This window comes from Emydura macquarii, unplaced genomic scaffold (assembly GCF_026122565.2).
Source record: "Emydura macquarii macquarii isolate MOO-44397 ecotype Brisbane River unplaced genomic scaffold, CSIRO-AGI_Emac_v2 contig_1876, whole genome shotgun sequence".
Classification (NCBI taxonomy): Eukaryota; Metazoa; Chordata; order Testudines; family Chelidae; genus Emydura; species Emydura macquarii.
Window position 1 is genome coordinate 5,729,066 of NW_027132013.1, and position 23,066 is coordinate 5,752,131.

The 23,066-nt window shown below is 38.8% G+C and overlaps 1 protein-coding gene across 3 annotated transcripts in view; it reads right to left on the reverse strand.

Annotated features, from left to right (window-relative positions):
- Nucleotides 1-232: 232 nt before the first annotated feature.
- Nucleotides 233-23,066, reverse strand: part of SLC1A2 (solute carrier family 1 member 2) — a 73,237-nt gene continuing 50,403 nt past the window's right edge. For 2 of the 3 annotated variants that reach the window (XM_067557553.1, XM_067557556.1), the window contains 4 exons: nt 19,902-20,036; nt 15,082-15,313; nt 10,948-11,073; nt 233-9,094 (listed from right to left, as the gene is read on the reverse strand). In XM_067557553.1, coding sequence (XP_067413654.1) covers nt 10,999-11,073; nt 15,082-15,313; nt 19,902-20,036 — 442 coding nt within the window. In that variant the 3' untranslated portion in view covers nt 233-9,094; nt 10,948-10,998. The remainder of the gene's footprint in view (nt 9,095-10,947; nt 11,074-15,081; nt 15,314-19,901; nt 20,037-23,066) is intronic. The other variant, XM_067557554.1, reaches the window with a different exon arrangement.

Below are 23,066 nucleotides of genomic sequence, written 5' to 3' on the forward strand. Positions count from 1 at the left end.
TTCAATAACTGAGTCATAGGTTAGGGGTCTATTACAGGAGTGGGTGGGTGAAGTTCTGTGGTCTGTGTTGTGCAGGAGGTCAGACTAGATGATCATAAGGGTCCCTGCTGACCTTATAGCCTATAAGTCTAAATAATATGTCACTTTGGTATTCATTAGTGAAAAGGAGAAATCCTTTAGGCTGGGTTTTAACAAATGAATTGGTGTGTGATACACCCAAATATCAACCATGAAAATTATGAATCAACATTTATTGATGATATATACATAAAAGGTACAACACTTAGTGAAATATTGTATTCACTGATTATTTCCAGTATATAAAGAATGTCCAGTTTGCTTTATACATGAAAGTTACAGAAATCAGTTCACACAGTAAGAAAGCATTTAAAGCAAATGGCTTAAGTATTACTGTAAGGAAGAAAAGTTCTGAATTACAGAAAAAACATACTTAGTCACCAAGGCATTCCTACTACGCTATAAAAGAAAGGAGCCCAGAGTTAGTAGATATGTTATCATCTGCATTTGTCAGTCTTCAAACAGAATGTGCTACAGATACTGTACAATATGTCATTTCAAGTCCCAGATGAACATTTTCAATCTAAGGAAAAGATCAAGCTTAGCTTCTGTTTAGTTTCTTTTTACATGACCCACCTGGAAGGATCCCAGCTAGTCAGTGGGTGTCTCTTTAGAGGAAGCATGTGAGGCTTAGAATTAAGCAGGGAAGACATGGAGTACTGTAGAACATGCAGTTTGAATGGAAACATAATATATCCCACAGGGAGCCACATATCCCTTGCTGGTTAGGCCTGATTCTGAACTCATTGCAGTTTTACCCTGGTTTAACTCCATTGACTTTAATGAAGTTATTTTCAACGGTGAGGAGACTCAGGACCCTTGTCTCCAGGAACTGATTAGCTTGATCATTCTGTGCATCTCTCCCAAGGTCTCTCAGATCCACTGAGCATCAGCTGCACTGCATAATGCTTTCAGTTTTCAGTCCAGAAATGAGGATTTTTCTTATATGCTCATGAACATGACTTGTAGTACAGGTTTCACAATATCCCTGCCATTTTATATATATAGTTGCCAAATGTGCATTGTATGGGACATGTATACTTTTGCAAATCAAATAAGCATAAATGAACACCAACCAAACACATTTTGTTTTGTCTTTTCCATACAACTGACATGCACTTGATTTTGTGCTTAATTCTCAATAGCTATTAATGTCCTTATTTGATAACGGAAACACTATTAGTCCATCCATGTACTTATGGCTCTATACATCTTACTCAGAGAGTATTTCTACAGAGGAAAGGAATGAAACTTCATTCTTTGCATTCCAGGGCCAATAATACAGTAAACAGTCAAGCATGTGCTTCTGTTTAAGACTAAATGTCAGGCTTAGTCATTGTCTTCTGGCTGTAGTTTCTTCATTGGAGCCTGCAGTCAATAAGTAATTGAAAGTGAGTCAGAGGTATCCTGAAACTCTGTTAAGGGACTATGGATTCCATGTTGTAAGCTACACATGGTGCCAAAGGTAGACATGGAGCCCAGAGGGAGAGTACAGTGAGGTTAATTTTTCCTTATGACAATTGTGCTAATTTACACAGTGACTTACTAACCTTATGTTGCTACAGTTCCAACATGTCAAGTGTACAACAAGAATCTACTCAAACTAAATTCATCATGCTACATGTACATTAATTCATACCGTAATAACTATTGCATTCACAGTGCAGCAAATCCATACTGCGATCACTTTCACTGAGTGCCAGGGAATTTCATACGCGCACACACACATATGCAGTGCTGGTTACATAGTTTAAAACTAAGAATAACATATTTACAGTGAGTTGGCTGTGTATAGGATTTGAATATTATCAAAACAAGGTATGCATTGCCATGTTGTTTATATACGAACATACAAAACCAGATATCAAGCTATGGAAATTATTCAGTTAAATGTCTAAAATAAACACAACCCAAACAACCAAACCAAAAACAGCCAGAAAAGAGTTTTTCAAAACAGAGATCAAATTTTCTACTACATCTCAATGCACATCAACAAATTAAATTACATTAAAACACAGCTACCTGTACTGTATGCACTATTTCACTGAAATTACATATAGATATCTATGTTATCTACACATAGTGAGGAGAGGCACTGATCATCATGCTTGAACAAAGTGTAAAAACTGGCATTTATAAGCATTCCATGCTTTGACAGCTATTAGTACTTCATCTACCCACTACGCTGCCTTCAACTCCAGTTAAGAGAATACCTGATATGACTGGTTTTAAAATATAAAGAGATTAAAAATTAAGGGCACATCAATACACACACATATATTTTACTCACATAAACCTCAGGAGAATACCATGGTTCTACAACAAATATCTGAAAAATGTATCTGCTTTGTGGACAGGGGACATTTTCAATTCAATGTTTTTTTTGTCTTGAATTGTACGCCACGTGGTTGGTTCACTACATAAAGAATTTTCCATGACAATTTTTTTGTTGATTTCTAACTAAGCTACTTACTGTAGTCATTTTTCTTTACCAATTAAATATGCTTCATTAATGTCAGTCCTGAAGTCCAGCAGGTATTTGCCTAACAGGAATTGACTGTTATAAAAGAAATATAAATCCCACTTGTCCTGGTCAAAAATATACTGTTTGTTTTTCTTATAAATGTTTAGGAAGGCAGGAGATATTTCTATAGTGCTACCTATTAAAGTGGGCCCATTGTTGTGTCATTGGTCCATTTACATGAAGGCAAAGCTAAGAGACCAAATATTGAATTCCTTACATAGGCCAAACTCTCACAAGTTTTGCCTGAGTAAAATGGACTGAGTGCCTGATCCTGAACTCCTTGCACATGCAGATCGCCAGCTCACATCCCAAGAGTTGTGGGTAAATCAATTATTCAGGATCAGACCCTGAGAAACATCTGAGGATTTGGCCCAGGTAAAACCCATGTCAAATGTCAAAAATAAGGGATCAGCAAAATGGTCAGTTTCAGTGATTGTTTAGGATATAATAATATAGAGTTCCACAGTGAACTGCAGCATTTAAGGACACCTCAAAATTCTTAATTCTTATTGCATTTTGTGCTTTGTTTATAATTCATCACTGAATTGCTTTTCTTAGTTCATTAAACAAAATACAGAAAAAATTATTAATCCTAAAATGTTATTAGAAAACTGGTTTTGTTTTAAAGTATGGATCACCTGTAAGAATTATTTTCCCTATCTTATATGGTCATATATAAAATATTATAAGAAAATAGTCGTGTGTCTGTAAATTACAGATACTAAGTAATTTAGTTCCATCTACATTGTAGTTCTTTCTGTTTTCTGAAGAAGAGGTATAAACCCATAAAATCTGTATTAATGGTTACATCAGTTTTGAGCATATCATATTTAACAAGTGTACATACATGTGTAATTCTTTTCTCATGCATTCTATAAATTACAGTTCACTCTAGAGTATAAACTGGATACATTAAGAAGAAAAACAGGATTGGTTGGAATGAAGATTTTTGTTGCAATATTCTTTAAGAAGGAAAGACAAACTGCAGTAGATGAGAACTTAAAAGCCTACATGAAGCCAAAAATGGACATACTTGAGTCTACAGTACTGACTGCAAAATCTGTTTGTAAATAGGCTTTGCAAATGGTGTTCCAAAACTGTAAAAAACAAAAGGAAAAGAATGATACAAAAATAGCGCTGAACAGTAATTAGACCATCTAGGTTAGGTGAAGCAATCTATGAAATTCAGTTTTGTAAATTTCCCCTCTGCGTAAAGGTGTATGTCTCAGAGTATTTCTTGTAAATATTGAAGAATCTCATTGCTATTTTTAGTTATGAAAATCAGACTAGAAGCATTAAATACTTCAACAGCAGGTGATGGGTCTATATAAGAACCTAGATAGACAAACTGATTAGAGGAAATAAATCAAAAAGCTGGGTGATGTAAGAAATATCATGTCTCCCTGCCTCCCCAAGTCCTTCATCAGCACATTGGTTAGTGACACCTTTAAATAGTAGAAAACCTATACAGTGTCTCAACACTCAACAGTATGCTTAAACAATGTTACTATATGGAGCTCAGGATTTATAAAGGACCATGGTTTTAAATGCATCACTGTCATATCCATTAGGAATTTTAACTGTGGGTAGCAGAAAGTTGTCAGGTTTCAGCTTACCAGATGAAGATGTCTCTTGGGTAGGAGGAAAGGCTGGGGATTGGTTCTAAAGAATCTTGTGTCAATAAACTCATGCATTCCACAGCTAAAGAAGTTCTCAGTGTCTGGGCATCAGTGAAAAGTAGCAGCATTGTGGCTCATTACAGCGGCAGATTTCAATTCTGTACCAAACAAGAGACTAAGTAGAAATAGGGGAAAGCAAAGGATAACTACCAGCATGGACCCAATTCTGCAGTGTGAGGGGGGAGTATGGAAGAGAGGAAAAAATGTATGTTACAGAATATTGCTTCTGGTGAATATTGAGCAAGACTTTACCATGAAACACTCTTTCAGAAGAGTTAAAGTTCAGCAAATTTGTTTCAAATATCCTCCTTATCCACCTTTCTCTTATTCTATAATTTGGGCAGTGCAGTTGCTTTTTGTCTGTAGCTATTATCTGTACATCACTCTTCTGCTAGACAAAACTAGATGAATGACTTTTCATCAACTTCACTGAAAAAAAATCACTCCCAAACCCATGTTTTTCAGAATACATTCCATGTGTAGCAGTATTTTCGACACAACATTGTAAGATGGCCTAAAAATATCATGCTACTCCAGCAGCAGTAGATATAATAATGTACTAAATTGATCGCTGGCGTAACTCCATTCAGATCAGTAGAGTTACACCAGAGATGAATTTGTCCCAATGTGCTACATGCTTCTGACAATAACCCACAAGACAAATATTACAGTAATGGCCCAAGAGGTCACAGTAATATGATCAGTTGTAGTCTTCTGGCTCATTACAGTAGAATACTGCAGTATATTTTTTAAAGTTGCCTTTAGTCTGTGCTTCCTGGCCTAAAACAAAATGCAGTCAATAGAAATGGAACAAATTGGACTTAATCTGAAGAGCAGGAGATGTGCTTTTAAATATTCATTATAGGGTTTTTCAGGCCTAAAACACAGAGCTTTTCGAAAGGCATTCACAGGTGGGTGTAGAAGTTAGAGGCCAGATTGGCAGCTAGACCTATCTGATTACTGCTGGACAGCACAACAGGAATCATGAAACAGCATGAGGCTGGGAAAGCAAAGAAAATACAGGAGGTTGATAGCGTAAGTTAATTTGCGTTCTCTTGTTTTCTGTTGCAACTTCTATTCATAAGCCAAGTAGTTTCCTCTGGTAAACATCAGCATCCATCAAAATACCAACCCAAGGATTGATGGTGCCAATACTTGGAAAACAAATCAGAAACCTACACTATCATAGATCTTTGCAAAACCTTAATGTTTGGAATTCTGTGTTCCCAGAGGTGCTGACAGAGTCCACTTACTAAGATTCTAGACAAAAAAGGGGCACTAGCTATACCTCAAGGTATAAACAGATCAGAAGCTTAATTACAGTGATTTGAATTCAGATAAAGAGGTTTAAACTCATTGCTGGATTTGGGGATGGGAAGAAATTTTCCTTTATGGCAAGTTGGCAGTGAGTTTTTGGATGGAGAAGTCACCTTCAGTTAGAGAACCAAGAAAAAAGTCATTCATTGGGAGCAGATGGAAGGAATTGCACAATGTATTTCCATTAGCTGAAAGAGGTAGAAGGGGAGCCACTGTTGGACCTTGACCCTTGTTGGACTCTTCTGTATTGCAAGAGTTTAAAAAAGCCATCAAAAGCTGACAACACAGACCATTCATTTAATCAGTTTAGTCAGAATCCATATTATTTTCTGTTGCTTACCTGCCAGCACTGACAAAACAAGCTTCTACAATAACCCTATTTATGGATGAATGAATCCCTCATTATTTTAGTTTCTGGCATTCATTGATTTTCTTCTGTCTCACATGTTGTGGCCCATGTTTTGGTCTTTGCCAGTGGAGAAATGATGGTGCATTTATAATTGCCTGAGGTTGCTGCATGTAAAGAAACTGAAAACAGACCATTTCAAATAAGACAGCATGGGCCCAACATGAAATACGGGTTCTGATCCTGCTCCCACTAAAATCAATGATGAAACCCCCATTGCATTCCCTCAGTGCAGGACTGGGGCCAACTTCTCCAGCTAGCACTCAAAACAGACACTATATTTATAGCAACTGCTCTGGAATGGTGAAAAATGGACAATAATAAGCCTTCTCCACCTTAAAATTCGTGGGAGTTTTTAGTTCATATGGTTGGGTGGATCAGGCTCTGTTCAGGCTGCCAGGTGCTAAGTGCTTCCTGGAAGGAAGAGTACAGCCTCTATTCCTACTGACCTCCAAGGGACTCCAGAGGGATCATCACCTTGCAGGCGCAGGCCCTTATTGATGAAAACACAGTTTTCCAAAGAAGCAAAAACAGTCTCATAGTTTTAAATGACAGGTCCCCTTACTGTAATACTGTCTAATTGGCATAAATATTGGGGCATCTTAATGCGTAAGACCTGTGCAAACTTGTTTTACACAAAATACTGGTACAGTCTTTGTTTTTCTGGAAGCTGTACTGCAGAAGGAACAAATTCCTTTTTCCACATGCTAATTATAATGTGCAGCTGGCCTTGAAGAACAGCACCAGAACAGACACTAACAGAGTAATGGCCCTCATTCAGTAAAACGTTCTCAAGCAGATGCTTAAGTACAGTCCTATTCAGAAAAGCCTGTGCTGCTTAAATTTTAACCGTGTGCTTAAATACTTTCCTGATTATTGCTGCTTACCAGGATCAAGGCATTCCATGATCCACTGATGATGCCAGTGTTCTAGAGGGCGCATGGGTAACGAGCTTGTGGAAGCAACAGGGGAATAGCTGAGCGCAGAGCAGAGCAAACAAAATGACTATAGAAGGGAACTTCAGCTAATGTGGAAATAACTCAAAGTGTGCTGCTTTTATTCTGTGCACAGCCTTGAGTTTTGCCATCCAAACAATGGGTTAATGAGTAAAGGAAGATAACACTCTGCAGGTCGGATGCGAAATAAGGTATGACTCCTACTGAGACTAAAGAAGGTGTGTCAGTGACAGGCATTGTCCACTAAAATGTGAAACTTGCATTAGTTCGAGTGGCCAGTTCCTGGGTTGTTTCTTGTTCGTTTAGTTAAGCAGCAACCCAGCCTCATGTGGAATGAGCAAATTACCAAATGTGAGCCAAGTATGAGTTACATTTTCCCCGAGAAATGGAAAGCTTTCTGATGGTTAAATTCAGTACTGTGCCAGAGTAGCTATACATTAAATATTACATAAGACCATTCAGCCTGAGAGATAGCCAAAGTGTTTCCCACAAGCAGCATGTCTGTTGCTTTCCTCCCTCCATTTCTACATTATAAGTAAAAGAACGACATGGTAATTATCTTTTGAAAGTTCCCTGAGTTGCTGCAGCTCAGTAACTTAAGTAAAGTCTTAATTAAAACCCGTATAGTCTGCTTTTTTAGTCAAAACTAATGTTCAAAATTTGCTCTCTCTGTGTGGTTGGAGTTACTCTAGATTTTCACCTCCTCCTCTTCCACTAGTCCCCATCTGAAGAATCACTGTTTAAAGGGCAATATTTCCAAAGCACATAAGCACAGAGGGAAGGGTATTCTGAACCAGTGGTTCCCAATAGCTAACTGTGTGGAGCTGCTTAGTCACATGGTGCTGACTCTCCTACCTGTTTCCAGGTACCATATTGCTTTAAAAGACAGCTAAAAATACACTACACACTTTCCTAATGTTACCTTTCTCTGTAAGCAACTGCTGTAGCTGCCACAGGGAAGTTAAGTTATGAATTTGACGGAGGTGGTATAGGAGACCACCTCTCTAAAATATGGGCCATGCTAGGAAAGTGTTTGAGCCCCAGCTCTGTGCTACAACAAACACTATGTTCTAGTCTCAGTACAGTTGCTACTTCGCTCTCAGTGAATTTCATTTGCGGTGAGTCGAAGAGCCCACATGTTAAATCGAGTTCATTTTAGAGAGTGGTAGAGCTGTCTTGGACAAGTGAGTTCTTTCTGTCGGTTGTCAGGGAAGTGAAGTCTTCTTCAAATCCAGACTAGGTCCCTGATCCTGAGAAGTTCTGTGTACCCACAATTTCCATTAAATGTTTGAACAAGATGGAGTCTTTCCATTTTTCTGGTTATAACTTCCCTTTTAAGAGGAAACAGGAGAAACAGAGAAGTGTGTGTGTGTGTTGTGTGTGTGTGTGTATGCTCGTGCATGCATGCGTGTGCTCACGCACATACGTGGGGGAGAAGTTAAGACTAGGTCCCTTCAAACACCAAAATTATTGAAGACTGAAGAATGATAAAGTCCTAAGGAATCAAATAGGAAATGATTACCTACAAATAAACTTTTTTCCTATAGAATGTAATAGAGAATTCTATCTCTGCTACAGAATTCCATAGGATGATACTAAAAACCTATAGAAATGGACTAATTCTCTAGTAAATTATTTAAGTTGTCAAGATAATGTCTATAGAACTCACAGTGGTTTAATAGCTATTAAACTCTTTAGGACATTCCGGTTAGTGTGGCAGCAAGGAGGTGTCAAAAGAGCTGTAATGTTCAAAGGAAAATACTTCACAGCTACAAATATTTGAATGGTGAATATGTTAATAATAAGTTTGATTCTGCAAACCATTAAACGGGTGAGTAGTCCTTACTGGCATCGGTCCCTAGTGACTTCAAATTAGCAAAATCAGACTGGATTATTGTTTAAACTCTACATTCACACACATTTGTCATGTTTATATGTCTATGGCAACACTGCACTGTGCATGGACAGGGGGAAGCATATGTCCACAAGTGCTTCATTTCCCATCTTACCTTGTAGCTAGGTTCATTATGAGCTCATTGTCTGGACAGCTCAGAGGACTATTTTAAAAAACACACACATCACACAAGGTTTGTTCAGAGGGCAGGGTTCCTCAAGGCTACCTGGCTCAGCTTTGCTGTAAAACATTATTAATTTCATAATAGAGTTCACCTATGACTTTACAAGCACCGATTTTTAACAAGCACCTTTTAAACAACCTAAGAGAATGATCATTGCACCTCTACATCATACAGATGGATGAATTAGTTATACCTTATCAACAAAACTCTGCCACATTTATTTGTATACTTGTGGTCTCGAATCATTGCTTGTCTGAAATCAAAGACACGTATACAAATCATTACTTCACAATAGAGAGATGGGGATTCAAGTTATTGGACTGAATCCTGAACTCCTGTTTTACTTTTCACTCAGTCCTAACCCTGGCAAAATTCCGATTGACTTCAATGCAAAATTTGGCCAGGTAATGGGTTCAGGATTTAGCTTATTTGCTCAAAAGTAAGATGTAATTGAGAAAAAAGATGGTTATCACTTTAAAATAGGTGTCCTAAATATACATTTAGTTTAGCACAGTTAACAACCAGACGTATGCTAAGCACCATTAAATTTTAACAACCTATTTCATATAAATTGTCCTCTGCAAAAGGAATGGTCAATTTGGGGACAGATTCTGGTGCTCTTCCTTAAGTTCAATAACACCATTCTCCTTTAATAGTTTCACAGGGACTACATGTGGTGTAAGGTCCTATTAGATGTGACAGAGAGCATTGGAATCTGGCACCATGTGAGAAATGGTGTCAGGATCTGGCCCTTTGTATTTACTATCTAATAGCAAGCCAATAGAAAGATACATTGGTAAAATTTTCAAAAGAGTCTAAGTGACTTAGGAGCTTGAAAAATGAGTGGAACTTAGGTTCCTAACTCAGGAAGGCATTTAGAAAACTGTACCCATACAGCTAATTTTGACTGTACAACAGTGTCTGTTAATTGCATACTAATGATCAAACATAGAAACCCTTAGTCAGTTAGAGTTTTAACTGAGTAAGGACTTACAGATTTGCCTTTAACTCATTAGCCAACACATACGAGGCCCAACTGCAACACCTTTGCTCAGGCTAAGAACTTACTACATGAATAAGCCCATTGAAATCAATGGCACTGTGTTTGTAGTAAGGTATTATTCAGTGTAAGAGTGGCATAACTGAGATCATTGTATTGGAATATCAACAGCTATGTATGATGTACATATCTACAGTATCTCATAGCAGATGACATCCAAATGTGTTCAGTTCTAAGTTCCTGATTTATATACAATATTAGTTGTATTGAGCTAAATTAATCTCTGGTGTAACTCTTGATTGTAATGGAATGATGCCTGGATGAATTTGGCCCCAAAATCTAAATGAAATATTTATTTGAGACACTTAATTTAAAGTGTATCTGGAAGATAAACATTCTGAGTCCCACCCTGCCCACCCCCCATGCCAGATTCTAATTATCAATAAAACTTATAGAAAACCTTCAGAGACACTTACAATAAATAGTATAGTTACACAATGCTAACTGTACACTGTACCAAATGTACACTGCAGTTCTGATTTGTAAGTACATCACAAGAAGAGACACTGAGAACACTTTAAGGTTTATATGATACTATATGTTCATTTATCCTGAGTCCCTGGAGAAAGCCATACTGGCTTTTTGATCTTTCCTTTTTGCAGCTTCTATATTTTCTGCATCTTGAGCAAAAGGGAGAGAACATATCTCTTAACTCATAGAGTATCCTCCAGCTGCATCCACTCAAACAGTACAAGTGAGACAGATAGTTATGGATCACTATTTGGCAAAAACACTGCAGCCACAATGACTTTGAGAACTTTGCTAAGTTTCAGTTAACAAATTAAGTAAGCAGAAACTTTAAATGTTAAATAAATAGAGAAATCTTCTTTAATCTTGATATCTTTTTACCATAAGATAGCTTCAGGGGCTTATTAAAGATGAAGATGGGGTTCTCTTTCCTTAGTTTTCACGTTTCCAAGGCTCTTCCTCAACAACAGTGAAGTCTGCAGATTTGCCATTGGTTGCCAGTGTCACCTGCAAGTAATTATCATTGACATCTATCTTAAAGGCCAAGGCACTTTGACAAGAAAAAAGTCATGAGTTATATGGAGAAGCATGGTATTTGTAGGAATAACATACTCCATGTGTGAATATATATGTATTTTATATATATTTATTCATAATTCACGTCTCCAAAATGTGGAAACGTGAGGGGTATTTTTAATACTTACTAAACTAGAAAACATTAGAAAACAATAATCCATGTTTATTTCCCTACACTGTTTGAAGTCGTTTAGTTTTCATAAATGTTTATATATAGAGACAGACTTGTCCCTTTCAGATTTTTCCTAACTTGCAAGAAAAGCTGGTTTAGCATGAACTAAAAAATTTTCCTTTAGAACTCATCTGCATTGCAGGACATCTGCTGGAGGACATGGAGGAATGTGAAAGGGACAGAATGATATAGAGATGTGGATACGTATATACACACACATTACAAAAACTTTAAAGAAAATGGCAGTATAGCTGCTCCACATTCATTGTGCCACTATTGCTACTCATGCATGTGAAAGGTTCACTTACAATCAGGCCAAACAACATTTATTAACACTATATTTTATACAAATAATAACAAAAAAGTCATTGTAGCATTTAAAGGGTCATGCTACAATATTCATTTTATAAGTATGATGGAAGACCAATATAGGTTTATCAGTTCATGGGAAATGCTGGTCGCTGTGTTACATCCTGACAGTATAAAAATAGCCATGTAAAATCCTTTACAGGAAATGTCTAAGACTCAATGAGTCAGAATGGCTAAAGTATTTGTTTGACTGAGCAAATATGAACTGGTCCTTTACATAGTATGTGAACCTTTCATCTAATTCTAAATGGATGGCCTATTTTTCCTAGCTTACCTTCCAAGTTACTGTCCTCAGCTTCATATGAAAACTTAAAGAAAGGACTGATATTCCATGTGATGGGTAAACCGGATGTATGGAAGCATTGGGACAGGGAAACATTACAAAATGCACCAATGTTTAAAACAAAGCCAACCTTTTTCATAGATAATTGGAAGGGAAACACATGCAGTTACAAGAACAAACGGCTATTTGGAACTGAAAACCACATAAAGTAATGTGAAATCATAAAAATATAGAAATATCATGCAATAAGAGCCACTATACCCCAACATAAAAAAATAGCCTTCTTATTATAAATATACAGTGACTGTGCAAGACTATAAACTACTTGAATTACTTGGAGCATATTACAGGAAGTAAAGAGGGATGACATGTTAATATATTAGCTTTTCAGAACTTTGATCAGGGTTGCAGCGAACTTTTCTCCCCTCCAGTGAATTCTGCAGGACGAGGAAATCTCTCTTCAAGCTCCAGACCTTGCTGTTCAGAGCCGATAAGCTCAGACTACATCATCATTACCAAAATGCTTGGCAATTGTAGAGCACTTTACACATGTGAAGTGCCTTCTAAACATCAACTAATCCTCACCTGACCCCTGCGAGGCAGGTAAGTATTATTATCCCCATTTGGCAGATAATGAAACTGAGCCAGACAAGTGACTTGCCCAAGGCCAGTCCTATGTTTAGTCCATTAGGCCATGGTTCCACTCATAAACCTGAATGTACTAATTAGGATCCCAATGAAAACCAATGTCTCAGAGAACAGTGACAGGTGTCAAGCTTTGCTAGCTGTGGAGTCAGTGGTGTCTGTAGGAGAATAAAGAGTTAAAAGCTGGACAAGTAGTCAGATCTAAGTTACAGAGAATGGAATCAAGGCAAGGGCAAAGCTTGTTTCTGTGAATTTTAGCTAGAGTCTGTTATCTCTCTTCTTCTCCTCCCTTCCTGGCCATCTGCACAGGGGATAAGTTTATCGGCATTCCTGTGCAAGGTCTTTTGATGGAAAGAAAGGATTATCTTTCTTCTCCCCCTGGCATGTTCTCCCCCTTCAAAGGATGTTAGTGTAAAATGTATAGCTTTTAAGTTGATGCGCCTAAGAGTGGCCAAACAAAAAAGGCCTGCTGATGTAATTCAAGACCTCTGTTAAGTTCATGTCTGGCAAACGAGAACAGTGTGGGACCGGAAAACAATGAACCAAAACTGGCATGTTGGAAATTAGATCTAACTGGTGGATAAAATAATGAGGGGATGGGCTAATGCATCTATCACTTCCTTTTGAGGTCCTTAAAAGAGACTTTGGGGGGTGAAAATTAGCAGGGGGGAAACCTGGCTAGCTCGGCACTGGTAGAATGAAAGAAAGGGAAGGAGCAATCTCTATCCTCATGAAAGAGAGGAAATCCCAAATGAGGGAAGTCCTATTTCCCCGGGTTCTGTGAGTTCCTGTGATTAGATGTATTGCCGCCTTTGCAGCTCAATCCAATGTCTCTGTGGATCTGTCCTGCAAAAATCCCACCTTAAAAGTTGCTTTGCAGCAGTGTCACTAGAGCATCACTTGCGAGTGATGATCTAAACCTCAAGTCCCACTGGTCTTTGGGACAATTTTAGCATTTGTTACACAACCAATAACTTTATGGCTTGTTGGTATCTTTTAAATGAAAGAGGGACTGGCCCTGAAAAGTGCTAAAGTGTTGCACGTTCTGAACTCCTTTTAAAATCAAGCCCAGAGTGTGTCACAGTAAGACTTAAGCCCACATTTGTGTATCTTCAGGTGCTTCCTAGTAGCATTAAATCCAATAGAATCAGCCAGTAAACATCAGGCCAAAAACCTCAGAAATGATCCTAACATCAAAGGTAATTGGCTCTTTTCACCTCGTTAGGAAAGGAATGGCTCTATCAGACAGTAAAATAGTTTTTCAAAGGAAGTGATGAAAACCCCATCAGTCGAGTGCAGAACTGGTAAAAAAAAATGTTGATTCATTTTGTTTCAATTTTTAGATTTTTATTTCTTCCCCTGCACTCTTTTCCCCCCTTCTTCTTGATTTTCCAGTGGAATGAAAGGGAAGGGGGGAGGAGAAGAAAAATTGAAAACTAAAATGATTTTTTAATTCAAAATGAAAAATTTCATTCAACTTAACTTCACCAAAAGAATGAAAAATTCCATTAAAAATGTCCAAAAAATGAAAGTTTTTTTTAAAATTCAAAACCTTTTAATGGAAAATACCATTTTTGAATAAGTTACTTCACACTGGGTAGGGCAAAACACTGAAAAAATGTACCGTGAAGAATAATCTTTGACTGATTTAGGGGTGGGGGAAAATAACATCATTAAGTCTTTACCATCTTCATTGTCTATGATAATTTAGCAATCTGATTACTAGAGGAACTGTGAATGAGAGAGATGGGACTCATGCTCATATTCAAAGTCTCTTGTGGAGATTTAAAGGGGCCAGAGAATCCTCAAGATCTCTCTCGCTGTGCACAAATACAAATCACGCAACCTATCTTCTCATTCAAATGGTGGGGTTTCTGAAGTTCGCTTAACTCTAATCAGGACATTTTTTTCTTTTTTAAATCCAAGTTAATTACAGTGAAGATTAGATAGAAATTGCAAAGTTTGTATTTTTACAATGACTACCAACAATGACAATGAAAGAGAAGCATACACGTGCTGTATGAGTGCTGGAACAATCAGCTGATATGGTTCATTTAACACTTGTGTCTCTTTACAGCGTATCATGGAAGACTGTCACCAAATAATAATACCTGCACTTGGTTTGCAGCTAACCTTCATTTGAATAGCAATAATCTCTCTGTTAACAAAGGAAACTAGGTAAATATCAATAGAAGTGATGCCATATTCTCTCTCTGTCTTGGAGTATTCCATAATAAGCTGCATCATCCCTTAGCTTTTGATATGTAAACATTGTATATGATTTTTCACCTCAAATACCATGTTTAAGAAGAGTCCAGAAAATCTTTGTAACTTCTTAAACTCACTTAAAATGTCTGAGGTTCACAGAGATTGTCACATTGTGAAACAATTTTAAAAAGATACATGCAGGTTAAAAAGTGAAATAAAACTGCTATATACAAGTCTCAATATCCATAAATGTGAAAGGTACCTTGCATCCATCTACTATGACAGAGTTGTGAGCTGCATAAACACATTGGTTTGAGTTGTTTTCCCTATGATTTTTCATGTCATCATAAATTGACTGAGTCTTGATCATTTCAATATCTTCATGCTCTTTATGCTGGGAATCAAGGTTGTCCAGTTCTGCCTTGGAGAGGTGATACACAATGCCAGCACCAAAAGAATCTCCCACAACATTTACTGATGTTCTCATCCGGTCTCTGCAGAAGAGAAAGACAGGTTTGATATTTAATGATAAATCAATCTGGAGCATGAAAGACTCACTTGTTGTCTGGAGTTCACTATTAGGAAATGGGAAAAGTGGTGTTTTTCCAAAAAACCCAGTCTACTCACAGGATGACAGGAAAATTGAGCAATATGAACTTTGATCAAATGACAGAAAAACAGGCAAGTACAATTCCATGCTCCTAGTCATTGATTTGACTGTAATGCTTTCCCCCTGCTCTTTCTAATATTGCTGGTACTAGGTTTGCATTATACTGCAGCTTCCTGTATAGCACTGAGCCAAAAGTTAAATGGGATTTAGTGCAGTAAATTATTTGTCCAACATGTCCACTTTAGTGTAGTCTGAAACATGAATTCTGAGAGGAAGATTGAGAAAATGAATTGATTTGGTTTCTGTTGAGGTACAGCAAATGGTTTGGAAACACAGGGAGTGTTGAAGGACTCAGTCTCCCTTCCAACTATCCAAAATACCTAGCAGAAAAATCAGTACATGATTGATGGCGGGATCAGCAGTGATCAGAGAAAAAAATTCTTTCATGTGAAGAAGGATTTTTCATACTTATGTTATTTCTCAAGTAGGAGCATATCCAGCTCCCACTGACTTTTATGAGAATTGGATCAGGTTCATAGCATCTGACTGTATTCCACTCACTCCAGTATAAATCAAGGTAACAGCATTGGAGGCAATGAAGTTACACCATGATATGAGTGAGAGAAGAATCAGGCCCATAAAGTGTTACTGGGTATTATTAACTAATCATGTATTATTATTTGTACTAGTATGTAAAAAGACATTGTCCTTTCCGAGGAGTTTTCTTGACTAGGTACTCTGGATTCTAAAAAGGATCCTAAAAAGGAGATTAAATAAATTCTTCAGGGCTCCCACTGATTCAAAAAGTGACATGCTTAATTTGCCTTCGCCTTGTTGGCACTTAGGGGAATAGCTACTTCTGTTTTTCATATTTCATTCTACTTGAGTTTACATTCTAGAAATGGACGTAAGCAAAAACATTCAAATATCAACTTTCTCAAGGAATGTGAGCCAAAGCATTTTGAATTAAGATCCATTTTACACAACTAGAGGAAAGAGTCAGATTTCACACAAACTTTACCAGTTGTGTTTCTGCACGTAGATGTCTAGCAGTTTACCCAAACCAGTTTTCTAATTCTCCTTTCCTCAGTGCAAAGTTCTTCTGGGCTCCTGGTATGGCATTTGCTAAGCTTGTCAGTCTCACAGTTGGAAAGTAGCCAGCTCTTAGCTACAGCTAATGATGCCAGCATTCATTCCAGCTGTTGGCAAATAATCCTTTCCTATTAAATGTCACTGCCGTGTTTTGTTTAGTTTTAAATTGGGAAACTGAGAGAGTTGTGAAAGCTTGGAAAATTTGCCTGATGAGAAAGTTCTCTGTATGTCTATCTCTTTCTATCCAATCTCTTTCTGTATAAGAGAAGGACTAAGGAGTCAATGATCTGATCTGGGTCTAGGACCCCTTTTAGCCTCAATTTGAGGGGAAAGCATTTCAAAGCTGAGACCCAATCAAAACTCAGGGTTGGGTTTGAGAGTGCTAAAATCTTCAAAGTGGTTTTCTGGGAGATTTCAGCCTCAAATGATGGCAATCTTGTAAAATCAGGTGATTTTTGTGATCTTTTCTTTCACCTTGAAGAGTAAAAAGCTCATGATATAAGCCGTTTTTGAAAGATTTTTGTCTAACTTGACTTGAAATACCATGACCATTGCTATTCTTAAAAGATTTCTACTGTATTGATTTGCATCCCAACAAGTTCCAGATATCAGGCTCATCATGATTGTCTGTATCCATCTACTGTATTTATATCTATCACTCAGTCAATTAATAGAAAGCCTTATTCTGAGCTCAAACAGAAGTTAACGGATTTACACTGGTGTAAATCAAGCATAAGAGAGGTCATAATCAGACCCTGAATGTTTCATTAGCTTTATCAGCATGAAAAGATATATAGAACTTGCCTTCTTTTTTCTCATTTTCTTTCTCCCTCAATCCTTGACACTAAGCCGCTGATTTGATCACTATGGGTTCCATTGTTGCTTGTCAGGTCAAAGAACCCCAAAGCTCTCCAAGTTTCTGAGAAGGTTCAAGGCTCGTCTTTCTCTTGGAAACAATCCTGCAATGCTCCTTTCTTTCCCTGACTCTGGCCTCCTCTATACCAGCAAGCTTCATAATTGGAATTCACCACTGGCGCAGGTCTGTAGCACAGGCATTTTCTTCTACCATGTTGTTTAACAGTACTCTGAGCATGGTCAGATGACACAAAGGTAAATCAACTGAGCCTTGCCCACACTATAGCTTCAACCAGTGGAGCAGTACTACTCATGAATTACAGCTCTGAGGTTTGCTAGCGTAGGCAGGGCCTTTCTGCCAAAGAGAATATTTTAAAATGACATTTCCCTAAAAAAACAAATAAACCACATGCTGCATTTACACATCCTCCTACTACTGGTAGAACAATATCTACTTGGCCTATTTTGAGCTCCAATAAAAACATATATTTAAAACCTGAACATGGACCTTTTCTTTCCCTCCCCCTCCTAGCTGCAAATTCCTACTCTGCTTTCCTGTTTTGAGCCATGACTTCACCAATATATTTAAAACCACACATTATCATCTTTTCCCTTTGCCAGCAGCCTGCTGCCTGCTGAGCCCCACCCTGGTTCCCCATTCTGAGCCATTATTTCACACAATTACAATATTTTTTACAAAATTATCTTTTCCCTTTGCTTGCTGCTATAACTTTATGTCTCAATTTTCCCTAACGCTGGGACTGGAGCTGTGAGCTGTTCTTAAACACTGGTGTGTCACAGACAGGGTGATATGCTGGCTGTAACTGAAGAAGATCCCTCATCTCAGGTCTAGCAGATATATCACGGCAGGATGGCTACAGGGGCTATGTTACAGAGTGGATTGAGACCTCGAACACTTCCCAATAAGGCAACAAGGGCCAATGGATAAGATAAACGGCACATGATGCTGTCTCACTAAAGTTTCAAAGCCCCTCTGCATAACTCCAATGGCCCACTGAGACTTGAAAATGCATCAACTGGGCAGGTGGGGATTCCCCTGGCATGGGGAAATCAGTAAATGGTATAAAGTTGGTTTAGCTGGTATTACATCGCTTCCCAGCATTACCACCTGCAACCTGCTAGCTTAAGCTGTATAGAGTTGTGCTGGAACAGGAGGGGGAGTGACCAGAGTTCACTGTGCTCCAGAAATTCAGGCCAATGTAAAGGTTTCTAGGGTCCTGTCACCAAACAGTGCAGCTTAGAGGAGCCCTGGGACTGCTCTAAGTTGTGTTGATAGGCTGAATTGGTCCTTGGGAACTCTGTGACAATGTGGCAGAAAGATGGCTATGCCTCCAATCTAAAATGCACCTGAGGATCTGACTCCGGGTGTATTATTGTTATAATAATAAAGAGGGCTTCTAAATTCCAGATGTTAGGGACAGAAAGCCCTGGGAGAACGGAGGAACAGGTGGATGTCTTTTGGATGAGGATCTGCAATGGCACTGAAAGGACTCTACCCCCAAGTCCCTGAGGTTGAAAGGTAGGTCAGATCATGTTTTAGAGAATCTTTAGGTAAAAACTGACAGAGAATATCCCCCCATTTCCCAGTTGGCTTTCTCATTTAGTTTGGTTTGTGGGCTCCTTTAGGACATTCATCCTACCGGGTCTTTGTTGAGAAAAACTTTATGAAGAAACTGATTTTCTCCATCTTTTTCTTAACCTGATTAGGAACATAAACTTGCTATACTGGATCAGGTCAGTGGTCCATCTCATCTGTAGGCCTGTCTCAATAAGTACCTGATGCTTCAGAGAAAGGTTAAGGACCAATAAAATAACAGACAATTATGAACATGGGGGGGGGGGAAGAGGGGGATGGAAAAATTTCTTCCTTACCACAAACAGTTGGCGGTAGCCTGAAGCATGTTCATTCTAGCTAGTGTAACTGGAGATGATATTATTAATACAAATGCTCAATGCCATATAAAATCCTACTGTTCTAGGCAGACATAATTTCAGCATAATCCACAGACTCAGTACCCATCCCTAATTTTCAACAAGGACTAAACAACAAGGAAACACAAAGCAGAGATGAATAACTGCTGTTGAACTATGTTTGTAGTGTGGAGGGACAACTTGGAAGGTTACACGTCTCTAGGGAATGTAGTGGTGTCTGTGAGTCAAGCCTCTCAGGGACAGATCCTCAGCTGGTAGAAATTGGCATAGCTCCATTGAAGTCAATTGTTAAAGTTAACTGACTTCAGTGTAACTATGGCAATATATTCCAGCTGTAGTTTAGATCTGCCCCTTAGGTTCTATTTCTTACTCTAACACTGACTCAAGTGGCCCATGTCAAACCACTTCACCTGTCTGTGCCTCAGTGGCTCCATCTGTACAATAGGTATATTTTTAGAGTACTTTGAGATCCATGATTAAAAGGTAGCAGAGAAGAGTAAATCATTATTTGTTACTTGCTGTAAGTTCATGATGACCTCTTCGGACTGAATCATGGAGTCACTATTACTTACAAGAGCCAGTCAACAGCAACAAGCAGACTGATGTCCTGAGTGGGGAGACCCACCGCAGTGAGGATGAGAAGCATGGTGACCAGTCCTGCACTGGGTATACTGGCAGCTCCAACACTTGCTAGGGTCGCTGTCAGACTGTAAGAATAAACACAATGTTGGGTAGCAACAAGGAGGGTGTCTTTCAACGTGTACTCACTTGATCAAAAAAAAAGCTTGGTTTACACTGACATTTCCCAGAAAATACAGGGCTATATAACTACTAGGGATAGGATCAAGCCACAACATTGAGGATTTTGTTCCTCCACCAATTCCAATTTAAGAGTGTTCCAATCTGAGGGTTTTATTCAGACTACGATAAAAATATTGACAATTTGCAACATTCATACCTTTAGCCTGGTTTTGATTTTCAACCTCCTATGCTACATTTCAGGGGTGTTTGAATCCAGGGCTTTTGCCCAGATCCACCTCCACATTCCAGTTGGAATTTCTGCAGCTTAGGGGCTGCAGGTTGAGCTTCCGTGTGGTTCATGAATGTTAATTTATGGCGCTTGCGGTTTGTATTGTGAGATAATCACATGGGGGAATTGGTTGTTATCAGTGAGGGATGGGGGAAAGCCCATGTATCCTACACTCACACATGCCAAACTCTGGGAGCTTTGGTAAACCAAGCCCAGTTACAAAGCACCCTTGTTCTGGTTTGCAAATCCAAAATTCGTCCAATTAGGTTTTGTAAATCCAAAGCTCTCTCTGCTTTTGCTCCGTTTAGTATAAAGTGAAAGTCAAGTACAGTGAATGTCTGTGCTTCAAATGCTGGAAGTTTGAAAAAGCTGGCTACAGCTTCAGAGACACTGGGCATTCCTTTGTAGAACGGAAAATAAATTAGACAGTGAGGGAGCCAAGGAACAATGAAAAATATAAAAAGAAGTCTCTGTCTTTCTGAACTGGGTCACATAATTGACTACTAAATTTGTTCACCCAGGAGGATTTTAAGGTGCTTCCAATAAAGGGGTGGGGGAATAAGTGCCTCCATGGGGTAAATGCTTGGCTACAGCCATTGTGCTAATGTGAGGACACGGCATTTTAGCCCAACCACCATTTCTAAGATTATCATCTCCAAGGGGCAGGTTGCTTTGCCAGGTTTGATTGTTGAGTTAAAGCAGAAACGCCCACAAGGACAGATATGAGGAGCACATAGAGATGCTCAAAGGAGAATTACTAAGCCTGCCTAAGCCTGCATTTGGGTCATTTGAACCTAACCCCAGCATTGCTTGTTGGGTTTGGCAGACATAAGAGAACCACCTTCTAGTCACTTGCATTGCCACATCAGGACATAGCATCAGTGTCACAACATAAATGTCATCTCATCATATTGCATTGGGGAAGAGTTGGCAGTTTTCCCATGGCTAGCCCACAGGAGCACAGCTCTTTGTCAGATTCATTCAGATCTCACGCCCCCAGGAAAGATTCTGGAAAGTCAAGGGGGTCATCTGCACCAGTGGTACACCAGTGGTGCAAGATCTGAATCAGGCATAGTGAGTCAATTCCTTAGAGTGGGAGCAACAGCAATAATTCAGGTTCAAGTTCACCTAACCTTGAGGCTAACAAGTCCCAGATCTGAACTTTCTCTGGTAGTAAATATTTTATTAGCAACTTATCTCTAAAAACGATGTTTTTATTTCTAAAAACTAAATTGTATTTATTCAAGGTCCAACTTCGCAGCCTATGCCTTTGAAAGAAGCAGCCTAACCCCTTTAAAACCCTATTTTACTATTGTAAGTAACCTGCAGAGGCAAAGAAATGGAAAATATGCTGCTAATATAGCTGAGAGAGAAATACAACACTAGAAATTCCAGTGCAGGCACTTCTTTATCCTGAAAAGGGGTTAGTTAAGAGGAAGGTGGGTGGATTAGACACACAAGGAAAAGGCATACTTGGCAGCATTCATGTGTGGTTTGAATTGTTATGATTCAAAATGTCAAGCTTGGTACATTTGTCATGTTTTCCATTTTAAATGAATTCAGCAACAACAGTCATAACTTTGCCATTCTCTTTTTTTAGATCGAATATGACATTAAATTGGATTACAGTAAAACATGCCAAAATTATTCTAACATACCTTAAATGCATCTTCCTTTGAGCTTCCAGATATTTCAGCTCAGTTCTATATGTGATGATTTGACATAATAGGGATATATCTACTGTACTTGGGATTAATGTGAGCACACTGAGATAGAATTTAAGGATTACAGTGTCCAGTCTATTTTGTTGTACTGATAGCTCCATGGTGACAAACTCATTTCATATAGCAGGCCTGATCTGATACCCTGTCCGTTGGAAGAGTCAACATTCAGCAAAAGTTATTAAAATAAAAATAGATAAAGATAAACCATGTTATTTGCAGTCACTTTTCTGAAGTTTCCTTTTCTTGGACTTGCCTGGTTGGGTTACCTATTCTACACCCAGTGGGTAAGCTGTCTTCAGTGTAATTTCCCAACACACAGACATGTACCAGCTTCTGCCAAACGTATGCATCTCTAGTGCCTCTTGAACATGACCAAATGGTTCTACACCTGTACATGAGGTTTTGCTGGATTGCTGTGCCAGTCTCCTGGACTATGGGGGTAATGTTCTATAGAGTGCACAAGCATTTTCCTCTCTAACTTCCCCATCTGGACCCTTCTGGAGCACTGAGTCTTAGTGGGCACTGTAGTCCTGCTTGAAATGGTTGACACCTCTGTGTGATGAGGTGTACTTCCTACACTGACCCTGAGAGGACTGAATTAGGCCAGGCATACCCAATCAACCAGCTAAGTGGCAAACAGGGGAGACATTTAGACTATGAGGAAGCCACTAATTGGAATCTAGCTAACTTGCGAGGGAACAGGTGGGGCTTACATAAAGTGAAAAGACTAGCACTGGACAGGAGGCATCAGGGTGAAGAGTAGCATTCCCTCTCCCTCAGGGAAGGAGGACTAGGAATCCTTGAGACCTAGTAAACCCTAGGAGAGAGGGGTCTGACTAGAATGAATGGAAGCAAGGGAGGAAGTAGTTTAGGGATGAGAGCAGTAAGGTTAGGGAAGCTGCAGACCTTGACTGTTTGGTAAAGGGTCCTGGACTGGAACCCAGAGTAGAGGGTAGACCTGGGTTCCCCTACCAGCCACTGCT